The 14349-nt window shown below is 37.9% G+C and overlaps 1 protein-coding gene across 5 annotated transcripts in view; it reads left to right on the forward strand.

The window, feature by feature from the left end:
* The window catches only part of RPS6KA3 (ribosomal protein S6 kinase, 90kDa, polypeptide 3), a 121962-nt gene that overhangs the window by 60178 nt on the left and 47435 nt on the right, over nucleotides 1-14349 (forward strand). For all 5 annotated transcript variants that reach the window (XM_006835584.1, XM_006835586.1, XM_006835582.1 and 2 more), the window contains 2 exons: nucleotides 3707-3823; nucleotides 12747-12828. In XM_006835584.1, the coding sequence (XP_006835647.1) occupies nucleotides 3707-3823; nucleotides 12747-12828 (199 nt within the window). The remainder of the gene's footprint in view (nucleotides 1-3706; nucleotides 3824-12746; nucleotides 12829-14349) is intronic.

The following is a 14349-nucleotide window of genomic DNA, read 5'->3' on the forward strand; positions in this document are numbered from 1 at the left end:
CTACCAAAAGAACAAACCAATCTGTGTTGGAAGAAGTGCAGCTAGAATGCTCCTTAGAATAAGCCAGGACAGCCAGGCTTTGTCTCTCATACCTCACATATTACTTATTATTATCAAGACAGACCAGTCCCGCAGAAGGACATTATGCTTGGTAAGATGGAGGGTCAACCAAAAAGAGGAAGACCCCCCCAACGGGATAGATTGACACAGTGGTGGCAGCAATGGGTTCAAGCATAACAGCAATTGTGTGGCTGGTGCAGGACAGGGCAGTGTTTGGTTCTGTTGTGCATAAGGTCTCTCTATATGAGTCAGAAGCATCTCAATGGCATCTAACAACAAGTAGAGGTTTAAATCAAGAAAATGGCTCACACAGTTGTACAGGTAGGCAAGGTCGAAGTCCATTGGTCAGATGTCAGATCGAAGACTCCTCCTGACTCACTTAGTTGCAGGAGTTATGAACCCAGACTAGCAGGTCAGACTGCAGGTTTCTGGCTGCAGAGGCAAATGAATCCAACATCTGCAGATAAGATGGCAGTCTAATGACGACTCACTGGATCAGAAAGCTGGAGTCCAGAAACCAGAGGCTATATGACAACCAGACGCAGGAGCCATACCCAGCAAAAAAGCAAGCAAACCTTGCCTAAGTGTCCAATATTTTGGGAGCAGGTCACACCAATAAGGAAACTTGCTTTCAGTTGATTGGCTACACACAGCAGATCTCATCATAGGGGATTTCTATATATTTACTGCTAAACCACTGAAAATCTTGGCCCAGTCAAGTTGACACAAAACCTCAACTATCACATAGACTAACAGCACATGCTGAAATCAAACCCATGAACTTGGCTATATGAGTTCAAGTTTGTTATTAGTGTTTTGGGGTACAGAAAAGAAAGATAACTTTTTTTATAGATTTCATTTCCATGTATTTAATTTAGTAGTAGAAGACTACACATGTGTACTCCTTGTGTGGCATTGTGAGATCAGCACTGGACTGTGAACCGCTATGTCTGCAGTTCAAATCCACCAGCTGTTCCTCAGAAACCCTATACTGGGGTGCTATGAGTTGGAACTGATTGAATGACACTTAACAACAACACAAACTATAAATATTTGGTGTGTGTGCTAAGTTTTTTTTTTTACATGACAAAGATATTGTACCATAAGTTCAAAGACAAGTGCTGTAACAAACTGAGCTAGCTAACTCGAGATACAGATGAATTACAAAAACCAAAGGAATAAGTTCCTGTCCATTGATCTTGGATGAGAAATCACCAAGAGCCTCTGACAGTCTTTGGTATTGTGTATTGCTAAGAGACTTGTAGAAATCAGGTAGACCTAAAATTGAGCCCAAACTCTGCCAATTACTGACTTGTGAACTTCAAAAGTTACTTAGTTTCTTTAAATTTCAAAATATGGCAAATCGGGGAGTACAGAGAGAATTCTGAAATGTTATAGCTTGCTGTAGATTTTATTCTACTCTATTTCACTATTGCCCTCTCTAACCTTAATATGGAGTCCTGGTTGTAGCACTGTGGGTTAATGTGATGTACTGCAAAATCAATTTGAACTGCAAGGTCAGTGGTTCAAGCTTACCAGCTGCTCGTAGGAAACCCTATACAGGGTCGCTATAGATAGGAACCAACTCAATGGCACTTAACAACAACAAACCTTATATGTAGGCAGATTGTCATAAAGCTTAATAATATGAAAAATCTAACGCAGACTTGATTCATGGGTTGTTGTTAGGTGCCATCAAGTTGGTACCGACTCATAGCGACCTTATGCACAGCAGAACGAAACACTGCCCGATCCTGAGCCAATCTCACTACTGTTTCCACTCATGGGTACTGTTGCCCATTCATGGGTAAGATGCTTCATAAATGTTTGCTTAATTTGAATCTTTGAAAAGTTAATAAAAAAGCAAAGAAAAATAATTTGGCCATTTGTTCCTACCTTTCTTATTTTAGCTACTAACAGGTATCCCTCCTCAAACACTTATGTATTGATTTTTTCCTGGGGTGAAGAGGTACCCAGGAAGGATATAGATTCTACCATCTGCTAATGTTTATTCTATCTTAATAACTACTGCACATGTGAAAGTGAAAAATAAAAGACCCAGTAAAATATTAATTATTTTTACTATTGTTGCCAAAGTCCTGAGAGAGTCCACAATCATGGAGCAGCTGAAGTAGTAAGACAATCTATAGAGTACAGCCTCTGTCTTAGGGAATAAAATGGGCCTGAATTTCTTGCTTTCTTATGGAGACTTTTTCCCTTTTACTATTGGTTGTCAAGAGCATTGATATTTGGATATGCTGGTTATATATAAATTTATATATTTTTTAAAGAAATCTATGTAATTCCCTATGTTGCCATATTCTGTGGATGTCTCAGAAAATTGTTCACGGAGCTCAAACGTTTATATCTACAATAGCAGTAACAATGATGCATTGTATTTGTGTAACACGTTGTTGTTAAGTGCCGTCGAGTCAGTTCTGACCCATAGTGACCCTGATTAGGGTTTCCTAGGAGCAGCTGGTGAGCCGGAACCGCCAACCTTGTAGTTCAGGCAGCTTTGCAGTGTGGCACATTAACCCACAGCGCCACATCAGGACTCCTCTGCGTAACACATTGTATTGTACTAATATTACTTCTGCACTTGGAAAAATTAAAATGGCAAATAAAACAAAATAGAAAAGGTAGTTCATTTTTAGATAGGCTTATGTTTTTGGTTTTCTTGGATTTTGTTTTTCTTAGTGTAGTTTTGAGCTCTGTATATTTATTTAAGTGTCATGATTAAATAAGGTGTATTTTGTGTGCTATTCAGAGGATGAATAAGTAGTTGAAACCCTGTGCATATTTAACTATGTTAAAGCTTTCTTTTTCTCCTGACACCTTCCTTCAGATATATTGACATGTTCGTCCCTTGTCTTTAAGAATGTTTCTCCCTGAGACCCTTCACTATTCCATCGTGGGGAATAGTCATGTTTCCCAGACCTCTTCTTCCACCCAATGTTCAATCCTTTCTGAGTTACATTATAAACAGGGGGAAAAAAGAAAAGAAAAGAAAAAAAGCATATTTACTCATATGGTCATACTGAAGGTAAAAATTTCCACATTTACCCTCGAATATTTTCAACCCTTCTCCCCAATAAACATGGTTTTGTTTTTGTACATAGAATAGGTTCTACCTTGTATAAACACATGCCAGAACACAGCAGAATACACATATCTGTTCGTTTCAAACGTTTTATACCCTCTGCTCCTACCCCATAAAACTATTCATTCTAATGATCACTGGTAGGGAGATTGGAGACTTAGAAATGTTCAAATCTAATGTTGTTGTTGTTGTTGTTAAGTGCCATCGAGTCGGGTCCGACCCATAGCGACCCTGTACAGGGTTTCCAAGGGTGTAAATCTTTACGGGAGTAGAAAGCCTCATCTTTCTCCCGCGGAGCGGCTGGTAGTTTCGAACCGCTGACCTTAAGGTTCGCAGCCCGATTCGTAACCACTACGCTACCAGAGCTCCTTTACATTTAGCTTCAAAGTATATTTGATTGTTTTTCATTCACTTGGTAGGTCAACAAAGGGCAATTTCTTTGTATTTGAGAATTTGAATCTGATATGCTGAATTAATTTACTTCATTTTAGCAAGAGAAAGTAGCTCTGATTATGTGTTCTTTCCTCATCCTTGACTCAACAGGAGGAAGGCAGCATCAAAGAAATTGCCATCACACATCATGTAAAGGAAGGACATGAAAAGGCAGATCCTTCTCAATTTGAACTTTTAAAAGTATTAGGGCAGGGATCCTTTGGAAAGGTAAGTCATAAATACAAAGTAGTTTTTTGAATTCATGTATATTTCTTACACATTGAGAAATGGAAATAGTTTATGAAATGCTACCAGTTATCCCTCCAAACAGTGTTTTGTGTGTTTTTACAAATTTTATTATCAATATGTGGGGAAAATGAAGTCATTCAAAACTTGGGAACTTTCATAAATTGTCAGTATTCACTTCTTATTCATCTTATCTTGTGATTAAAAATCACAAGATATTATTTTCTTGATAAGCTGATCTCATCTGAGTCCTTCTGAAAGGTTGGAAGGTATCAAGCAATACTTTGTAACAGAACATCTCAACCTTTTCCTCCAGTGTATCTCTAATATAAGAAAATTCATTAGAACTGCTCTGTAGATATGGGCCGAGGGTTATCACAAGTCTGAAATTTTTTTAACTTGCAGCTTGTTTTTAACTGAATTCGGTTTGCATTCTATTAAAAAATACCAATGTTTTTGTGTCAAAAAACATTTCCCAAAGCTACCAAATAAAATTTCTCCAGAAAATGCATTGTCATCCATTTTTTTCCAAATATTTCTTGGTCTCTTGCTGCTCACCTCAGGATTACTTCCTGTATTCCATTTTGAGAAGTGTACAGCCTTATAATTGTTATTACTTGATCTCTCTAGACCAAGTAGTAGCAAGAAGAAATTTGAGATTTTATTTCTCTTCCACAGTGCAGTGCTTTCTAACCACTTTTTTAAATAAGCAAACATTTGAAGATATCTTGCTTTGTAAGCTTCAAAACATTAGTTTTAGTTGTCTTGTGTATTTTAATAGGACTTGTAATTCTTGGGCAGCCCAAGTAATTTAAGTTGCAGTTGTTAATGTCTTTCAGTTCCAAAGTGATGCTATTAATCAAAATATAGATTTAGAAGCCAGGAGAGCAAAATAATGCTTACAAGTTTGGGCTCTAGTCAGCTAGACTTGTGCTCTTGGTTTTGTTTGTTTTGTTTTTTAAAAAAAGTCAAGCCGCTTGTACTTCTTCTCTATGTGTACTTGTGCAGGGTGCTTAACCTCTTGGGGCAGCTGGAGGAACAGATAATTATTGAAAGAAAGACCAGCAGGAAAAATCCCAAACAAAAATGGCAGTCTGATTGATTGGCTACTACAAGAATAAGCAAGTTGCTGTTTGGGAGTCCATCAAGGCAAGCAATCAAGTCCCTTCAGGACAAATCCCCCTCCAAGATTAAAGCTGAAAGGGAACATACAAGCAGCCTGTAAGCTTGCTGGTGACCATGTTGGTCTACTAGTGAGTGGAAGAAGGGGGCGGGGGAAGCAGCAGCAAAGATATGGGCTGAGTTCAACCACATTCCATAGACTTCCGTCAACCTGGAGATGAGAGGGAGAAGAGAAAGGGCTGGATGGTCCAAAGTGTGGTGAGACCTTGGGATTACGGAGCCCGTGAACTATGACATAGCAACGGAGGGCTAGAGCTGAGAGTGAAGCATCCAGCTGATGTGAAGTGAGGGAAGATGCACAAGAATGCCCAAACTTCTTGATAGTACCTATTCGACCTAATTTCAATGGCTTGATGATCAAAATTCGATTAGAGGAATATAGGAAAAAAATTGTTTGATAAAAGAAACAAGTGTAAATTGCTACAGTTTGATGAAATTGACCTATACTTATGGATGTAGTAGCTCAAAATACCAACTGAGAGGAAAGGAGTCTTCACATCAAGGATCAGTCTTATCCCCTCTGTATACAGGATTGATATGGATGAACAATTTAGACATTGGCTGCCTAAAATGAGGGGGCTATAAAGGCACAAAGTGACTGACTTACAAGTTTTCAAGAGGGAGTTTAGTTTCAGAGTATGCCGGGAAAGGTAGAACCCCCACGAATAACTTTCATCATGTCTAGACGGGTCTGGTAAAAAGAGATGGGGATAGGATTCATAAGATTCAATAGTGTGTAATTATCATCATGACTAATTGCAGCTGTCACAACTGTAAAGGTAAAAGTTTTATAACAAAAAGGGGGGAGTAGTTAATCTTACAGTGCAGGAACAGAGGACCCTAGGACCATTAAGGGAAAAGAGCGGAAGTGGAATGTGGGACCCTATCCAGAGATGGAGGCAGAGATGAGGAATCTAGACTCATGGAAAGAGAAAGGCTGTGTGCTGGCGGCCAAGGGGCAGGCTTGCAGAATGTGCTCTTGGATTGTTTAAATTATTATATATTCCTGAGTGTTTTTGTGTACACCACCCCCCCTAAAAAAAGGAAAGAAAACAGGGAAATCAAGCAAATACTGTTGAATGATGATGCATGGAGAAGATTGTAATCATTGCAAATGAAACAATGAGTGTAAAACCGATGTTCTCCCATGTAAATGTTCACTCAATTCACAAAACTTTTTAAAAAGCCTCTTTTATTAATACTCTATACTTGTGCAAGTTACTTTACCTCTTAGGGCCCCATTTTTCTCTTCAGTCAGTCATTAAATATTGAAGTTCATCAAGGTTCAATTCTCAACTACCTTCTCACTTTAAACTCCCTCTAATCGTGTTTCTCTATGCCCACTGTTGTCATTTTAATTCACAGCTGATGTAACAAGTTTGTGATCTAGATTGCTTCTTTTTAACTTTATATGCAGCTGATCTTTAGAGTTTTGCATGTGTGTGTGTGTGTGTGTGTGAAAGATTGTAAACTCAACATATCTTTAAGACTGACCAAACTCAGTCTTTCTCTATCTCCAAACCTATTCAGTTTCATTTCTTACTGTCAGTATGAGTGATATCCAGTTAAGCCAGAACTGTGGAATGCCTTAACACTCTCCTTGTTCCCACCCCTTGCCAATCCCCATGCCAGTCTGATCCCTTCCTATGTCCTGATGATTTAGTTCCAATTTCTCCCATCATGCCTGTTCTACTCTTCTCCACTGCCCTCCTTTCTGTGCTACCACCACTTCGCCCCAGACTGTGGAAGGAGTTTCCTAATTAGATCTCCCCACATTTATTCTATTCTTGTCTCAATCCATTATTTATATGGCAGCCAGCATGATCTAATACTCTACTTTAACCCTTCAGTAGCCGTACCTTGTTCTTAGGGTAAACATGAATTCTAGCATCAGCCTTTATACTTTCCACTCTCTGCATTCTGGCCACATTGGCCTTCCTTTTCAGTCCTTATGCCATCCCACATGCTGTTCTCTCTGTCTATAATCTGAGTCCTCACCCTGACCCCTTCATCTAGTTAGTTCCTCTCATGTTTATGATCTCCAAAATATCATCCCTGCCATCCCAACAAGGTCATATTCCTCTATTTACCCTTTCATAACTGAAATAATATGCTTCATCTTCACACCATTTGCCACAACTGCAGTTTTTATTGTGTAATTATTTGTGTATTGACTGTCTCTCCTACTTGAGTGCAGACCTCCACAATGTCTCAACAGTGAACTGGTAGCGCAGTGCCTATCATAATTTTGGAAAGAATTAATGAGTGAATAATAGTCTAGACCTCAAGGGTAGTGGTGGTGGTGTGCTATTTAGTAAGGTTTCCATGCTTGTAAATCTGTATGGGAGCAGAAAGCCTCATCTTTCTCCTGAGGATTCAAACTGCTGATCTTGCAGTTAGCAGCCCAACATGTAACCCTCTACACTACCGGGCCTACCCAGGGGGGTGGTGGTTGTTAAGTGCTGTCGAGTTGATTCGTACTCATAGTGATCCTACATAGAGTTTCCAAGGAGCAACTGGCCAGTTTGAACTGCCAACCTTGAGGTTAGCAATCCAATGTTTATCCTGTAGTACTACAATAGTGTGCTTTAAATTATATAAGGCCACACACATAATATTTTGTATTAAATTATATTATCATACCACTTTATAAACCCAAACAGATGAATTTATTTCTAAACATTAGATTTTCAGTGGCACACAACATTTAAGATCTAGGATTTACCATGCTCTTCCCTTTATTTACTTGAAAGTAACTTAAAAACCTTACTATAAATAGTAAACATTATAAATAGGGCATCTCCTTTCTTACTCATCCTAAAAGACCAATCTAAGACAAGGAAATGGGGATGACCTGTCAGAGCCTAGAATAGCTTCCTGGGGGTGTTAGAAAGGTCAGGCTGGCTCTGGTGGAGAAAGAACCTATCACATCTGTGGATGCTAGTGCTCCTGCTGGGCTGGGCTGCTTCCCAGGCCAGAGAAAATATAGAAAGGGCAGAAGTACAAGACAGGGTGAGTGACACTAGGCAAATTATTTAATCTCTCTAAGCGCTAGTTTGGTCAACTATAAAATTGGCAGTGCTTAGTCTACCTGCTTCCCAGCACTGTTAATGATAATCTGTGCTTGTTGTTGTTGTTGTTGTTATGTGCCGTGGAGTTGGACGGCGGGGGAAAAAGTGTTTCAAGTGCTAAGAAGCTTCTTTAAAAGAACAGATGAAAAAAACTGGGACCAACAAGAATTTTTCTTGTTGAATGGAGCAAAGATACTTGATTAAGAATTTGAAGGATGAATAATTAGCAGATAAAGGATAATTATCTCTACCTAATTAGAATTTATTTCTATTGAAAGTAGCAAAAACCTCTGATTAATTTTAATAGTTCAGCATCATCCCACCTTAGGATCCTCCCTATTTAAGAGTGCTTTTCTCTACCTAGGTTGACTCCCCACTAACTGGATGAAAGAAACTGAAGGGTGGGGCCGAGTGAAAAATGGAAGGGAGGAGAGGGTGATTACAGGTTTTCTGTGCCAGCTGTGCTCTTCCCTTGATTACTTTTTTGTCCTTGGGTAAATGTTGTTCCTTTGACTTGAATGGTTGACCATTCTATAGTGTACATACCTCACTCTAGTGTTTTTGTCCCCTGTATGTGCCTATCTGTGACACTGAAGGATAAGCACTGCACTGCTAACCTCAGTGCTGGTGGTTCAAACCAATCAGCTGCCCCTCAGAAACCCTACTCTATCTAGGACCTTCTAATATGATCCCTTTCAGAGCAGTTGGTAGTTGTAACCAGGCACCATCTAGTTCTGGTCTTAGGATCATAGAGACTGATGTTTATATGATCCATTAGTTCCTTGGACTAATTGTTTACAGGCATCTTCAATTTTCATCACTCTTCTTTTCTTCAGATAGGGAGACACCAATATTTGCTTCTTAGATGACTGCTCATAAATTTTTATGATCCTACTCACTAATCACCAAAGTAGGATGGAGAACATTGTCTTTGTGGACTGTGTTATGCCGTTGACTTTGGTGTCCCCCGAGACCATAGTCCTGAGCCCCAAGTCCAGTGACTCATTCCCTCAAGGTGTTTGGTAATGACTACAGAGTTTTTATAACTTTGCTTCCTGTATGGTCTGACACATTCATGAATATTTGTGCAGCAAAGTTAAATACTCATGTACAAATATCTGTCAAACCTCTGTATATTTGCATGTATATTTCACTCTACCTCTTGCACTCTCTTCCTATGATTTGAGGTCTTTGCCCATTCCGTTTGGCAGAATTTTTCCAGTGAAGGGCGCTGCTTTGCACCTAGAATTAGATTAATGAGTGATTTTTTTTTGTATGCTAATAGTCTGGTTTACACATGCTAACAGACTATGGGAAGTCGATATTAAAGCTAATATTTGATTGAAATTGTTTTTCTTCTCACCTGTGCTAGTTCAATAACAAAGCAATGAATAAGGGAAAAAGTTGAATTTCAGGTCCGCTTAGCATACCTGTTTAAAGGTTTGATACAAAAGATCAAGAAACTAATGGCCAAAATAAGTAAGAGGGATTCATTAATAGTTTAGTATTAGCCATGTTGAATAACTTAGAACAAAATTTAGTTATTTTCCAAAAATCCTACAATGTATATAAAAAGCATTTTAATTGTAAAATATGTGAAAGTTTACAAAGAAATTGGTTTCCTATTGAACAATTCATACACATTTTGTGACATTGATTTCAATCCCCACAATGTAACAGTACTCTTCTGACTTCCTCCCTGTGTTGTTTACCATTTTCCTTCATCCTTTCCTTTCTTTTCCTGCCCTCTGAGCTTTTTCTCTGCATATATGCTACCCTTTTGATCCCGAATGGTTGGTTGTTCTGTGCATACCTCCTTGGTGTTATTGTTCATCATATAGTCCTATCTATCCTTTGGCTGGAAGTTGAGCCCCGTAGGTGAGTTCATTTCCAGGCTTGAAGAGTGTCTTAAGGACCGTTCCACTATTTTTAATCAGACCAGGAAGCATGATCTTTGTTCTGATTTTGAGTTTTATTCTACATTTTTCTCACATTCATTTCAGGATCTCCTTTTGTGATCCCTTTCAGAGTAGTCAGCAGTGATAGGCACCATCTGGTTTTTCTGTTTTCAGTGTCTTGCTGGCTCGGGTTCACTTGGTCCAATAAATGCTTTGGACTAACTGTTTCCTGTATGTTACTGATTTTCTTCACTCTTCTTTGCTGCAGATGAGGATAGAAACATAGTTGCATCTTAGATGGCAACTCACAAGCTTTTAAGACCTCAGTGACTACTCACCAAAATCGGTTGTAGAATATTCTTTGTGGACTGTATTTAGCTAATTGAACTTGGGTGACTCCTGAGGCTCTGTTTCTGAGCCCCTAGGCCCAGCAACTCATTCCCTCAAGATGTTTGGTTATATCTAAGAAGTTTTAACAACTTTACCCCTTGTTCAGGGGACTTCAAAAACTTGATGGAAAATTTCCATTATCTTTTCATTCCATTTTCCCCCAGTTTTTGAAGCACCCTCCCGAACATGCTCTTTTACTATATTCATGGGTATATTTACAGCACTTAAATACATACATAGAAATATTTTCTGTCAAACTTATATACAAGTATAATTCATGAGTGTAGTTCCTTGGTCTTCCAAGCCGGTTCAGGTTATGTGTCTAGGATCCACTCATGTTGTTGTTGTGAAGTACTGTCAAGTTGATTCTAATCCATGGCGATCCTGTATAGGGTTTCCAAGGAGCAGCTGGTAAGCTCGAACCACCGACCTAACCTTGCAGTTCAAACGGCTTTGCATTCTGGCACATTAACCCACAGCGCCACACCAGGACTCCACTCAGATTATTGTTATTGCAGGATTATGTAATAGTATGTACCTTTGTTACCCTTAACTCTTGTTCTTCTCACAGTGTCTTCTTTGCCTGTTCGCCCCCCATTATTGTATATTTCATTCCCTTCATCTAAGTTAATTTGTGTCAACCCCTCTACTTAGTGATTTCCCCTCCCATCCCATTGATTTCCCTATGGATCAGTCTTCAAAGAGTGATTCTTGACACATTTCTTGACATTCTTGACATTTTACACTATATTATATTTTTAAATCAAGGAGCAGCTGGTGAGTTTGAACTGCCAACCTTGCAATTCACACAGCTTTGCAGTCTGGTGCATTTACCCACAGCGCCACACCAGGACTCCATTAAATATTTTAGCATAGAATTATTTGATGTACGAAAGTGAGTCAAAAATTATCCTCACTCCGGTATTAAAACACCCATCCACATATATCCACAGCTGATGACAACATTGAGTTGTGTGCACGTGAAATGATTCTGTCGAATAGACGAGTAACAGTAGATTATGTGGCAAATCAGCCACTGTTCTGCCTATGAAATAATACACAACAGACTTGTATTTTGAAAAGTTTGTGTGAGGTGGGTACCAAAACAACTCACAGAAGAGCTTAAGCAGAAGCGTTTGGACTTTTGCAAATCAAATTTGGACCAATACTCAAAGGAAGCTGTTACTGATGACTAGACATGGATTCATCACTACGAGCCTAAGAGTAAACCTCAGAGTACAGAATGGAAACATCCTCAATCGCAGACCAAGAGAAAGTTAAAAAAAATCATCCATCAACTAGAACACTGATGCTTACAGTTTTCTGGAATTCTCAAGGGCCAGTATTAGAACGCTATCAAGAAAAAGGTTCAAGAATCAACAGTGCTCCTTACAGTGACATGGTCACTGAACCCTAAATTTCAGATTAAATGGAGAGGACTGCTATCCAAGGGCATTGTAATCTTGCATGACAGTGCAGGTCCTCACACCTCTACCCCACTATTGATAATCTGCAAAAATTTCCTTTTGAGATGTTAAAGCATCCTCCAGATAGTCCTGATCTTACTCCATGGAACTTTTACCTGTTTAGTCCCCTGAAAGCAGCCCTTCAAGGATGAAGATTCACCTCTGATGAAGAAGTGAAGACAGCGGTGCATTCATGGTTCATAGTTCAGCCTGAGACATTTTTAAATAGGGGAATTGGAAAGCTTGTTGACAGATAGACAAAGTATATTGTAAAGCAAGGAAATTATGTTGAAAAATGATGTATTTGTCTTTTCTAAAAGTTGATTAAAATAAATTCTGCAGGCAGAGTGCAGATAATTTTTGACTCTATCTCGTAAATATATTTTTTTTCCTCATAAATATACTAATACATTATTCTGCCTGAGAGACAGCTATATGTAGTTTTTGTATAGAAAAGGCCATTCATCAATGGATAATTACATCAACAGAAAATTTCGATCAAGGTTAGACTCCCTGTGTAACAGTTTTTATAGAAATGAGAAGAACTTTCATAAGTAGAGTTATCTTTGATAAGTAGAGTTATCTCCATCTGTGTTATAACACTAAACATATTTGGATTTTCTTGGTCTAATTGTTACAAAGTTTAAAATTTTATTTTGTTTAATGTGTTACATGTTCTTTGAGAATTGGCAAATAACAGAAAAACATGTATTCACTTACATTTACACCCAAAGTTGTTTCTAATCCCTTGTATATATAATTGGTACTGTTTAAAGGAAATCAACTTGCTTTATAGTGTATCAGAATCTGACTGGTAGTAAACTGTATTATATTAGGGATCTTATTTTAATAGCGTGTCATGCTTTGTAAAACTTACTTTTTCTTATGTTAAATACAGGTTTTCTTAGTTAAAAAGATCTCAGGCTCTGATGCTAGACAGCTTTATGCCATGAAAGTATTGAAGAAAGCCACATTGAAAGGTAAGCATTCGTTACTTACCTAATTGTCATATTTCTGCAATATAAATCATCTGAAAAGATGTCATGTGACTCCTGGGCTGTTTTCTTGCTTTCTGAATCCGTTCCTAGTACTGTCTTTAAATTTTGATGTTTCCTCTAGTGAATTTTTTTACTGGACTAGGAATCACATGATTAGCAAGAAAAAAAGTTGTGATATTAAAAAAGAAGTATTTAAAATTCATCTTGGGCCTTAGGCAAGTAGAATTTTGGAGTACTGAAAGTGAGTGATTTATCGCCAATTTAATAAAATTATTTTATTGCTTCAAAATACTTACCGATTTACTGGATGCACCATAACTTATATTTTAAGGACTTTATCACCATGACTTGTGGTTTCCAAGTAAGTTTTACTCCAGGCCTGTCATTTTGAAAAATCTGAGGCAGAACTGTGTAAGTAAAAAGTCATTTAGAAGAAACTGACACATATTTTAAATCAGTAAGAACTTACAAATTTAAAATAAGTAAATTTAGTTCTGTTCCTTCCCAACCTCTAGATGTTTTATTAATTTTTAGTATCAGTTTTTTCCTCTTTGATGTACATGTAATTTATAAAGGTTTTTTTTTTTTTTAATCCACTACTGCCGTCCAGTGTTTTCTGACTCAGTGACTGTATGTCAGAGTAGACCTGCCTCCCTTTTCTTCTGTGAAGCACCTGGTGGGTTTGAACTACTGACCATTTTGTTAGCAGCCCAACACTTACCCTACTGTGAAAATACTTGATATATTCAAATATTAGGGGGCTGAGCTATGGGTAGGAATTGATTCGACGGCACTTAACAACAACAAAAAAAAGTAATTCTTACTATGTTTTTTTTTCTTTAATTCTTACTTTTATCAATGTAATAATGGGGATACAGTCTTACAGTTCTGTATCCACCATCTTCCCTTGCTCAATTCTTGAACCCAAGAAACATTGACTCTCATGTCTTTAGCTAATTCTAACATTTACTTTCATAATCAATGTTCTTATATTGCTATTCCTTGCCTGTTTCATTTGGAGACCATCTATTTGCTTCCTAACACAGAAGATGAAAGTTTATGTCTCTTAACACTACTGCCTACTCACAGTTTCCCTCTTATTGTTCTCTCAGTAATATTTTCATTATTAAAGCTTTATAAAATTTGTCCTGGTGAGTCAAATAGTGTACCAAAGTCACTCTCCCCCAACCCCCCAACACTTTTTCTGTAAAGGCAACTTTGGCTAAATTCTGTATCTACTTTTTCTCTGCTATATTGTAATTTTAATGGAAGATATCTTCTAGTTGCTGCCTCAGATAGGGTGAAAGAATGGGAAATTGTGTGTATGTTCTCTCATTTCTACCTCTTAATACATAATTTGGTTGCATGTAAAATTTTAGGTGAGAAATACTTTTCCTTCAGATTTTAGAAGGAATTGGTTCCATTATTATAGTTTCTTGCCATTCCGATTACTGATCCTTTGTGTTTGCTTAGCTTTTCTACTTTGAACATCTTTAGAATGTA

Source organism: Chrysochloris asiatica, unplaced genomic scaffold (assembly GCF_000296735.1).
Source record: "Chrysochloris asiatica unplaced genomic scaffold, ChrAsi1.0 scaffold00018, whole genome shotgun sequence".
Classification (NCBI taxonomy): Eukaryota; Metazoa; Chordata; class Mammalia; order Afrosoricida; family Chrysochloridae; genus Chrysochloris; species Chrysochloris asiatica.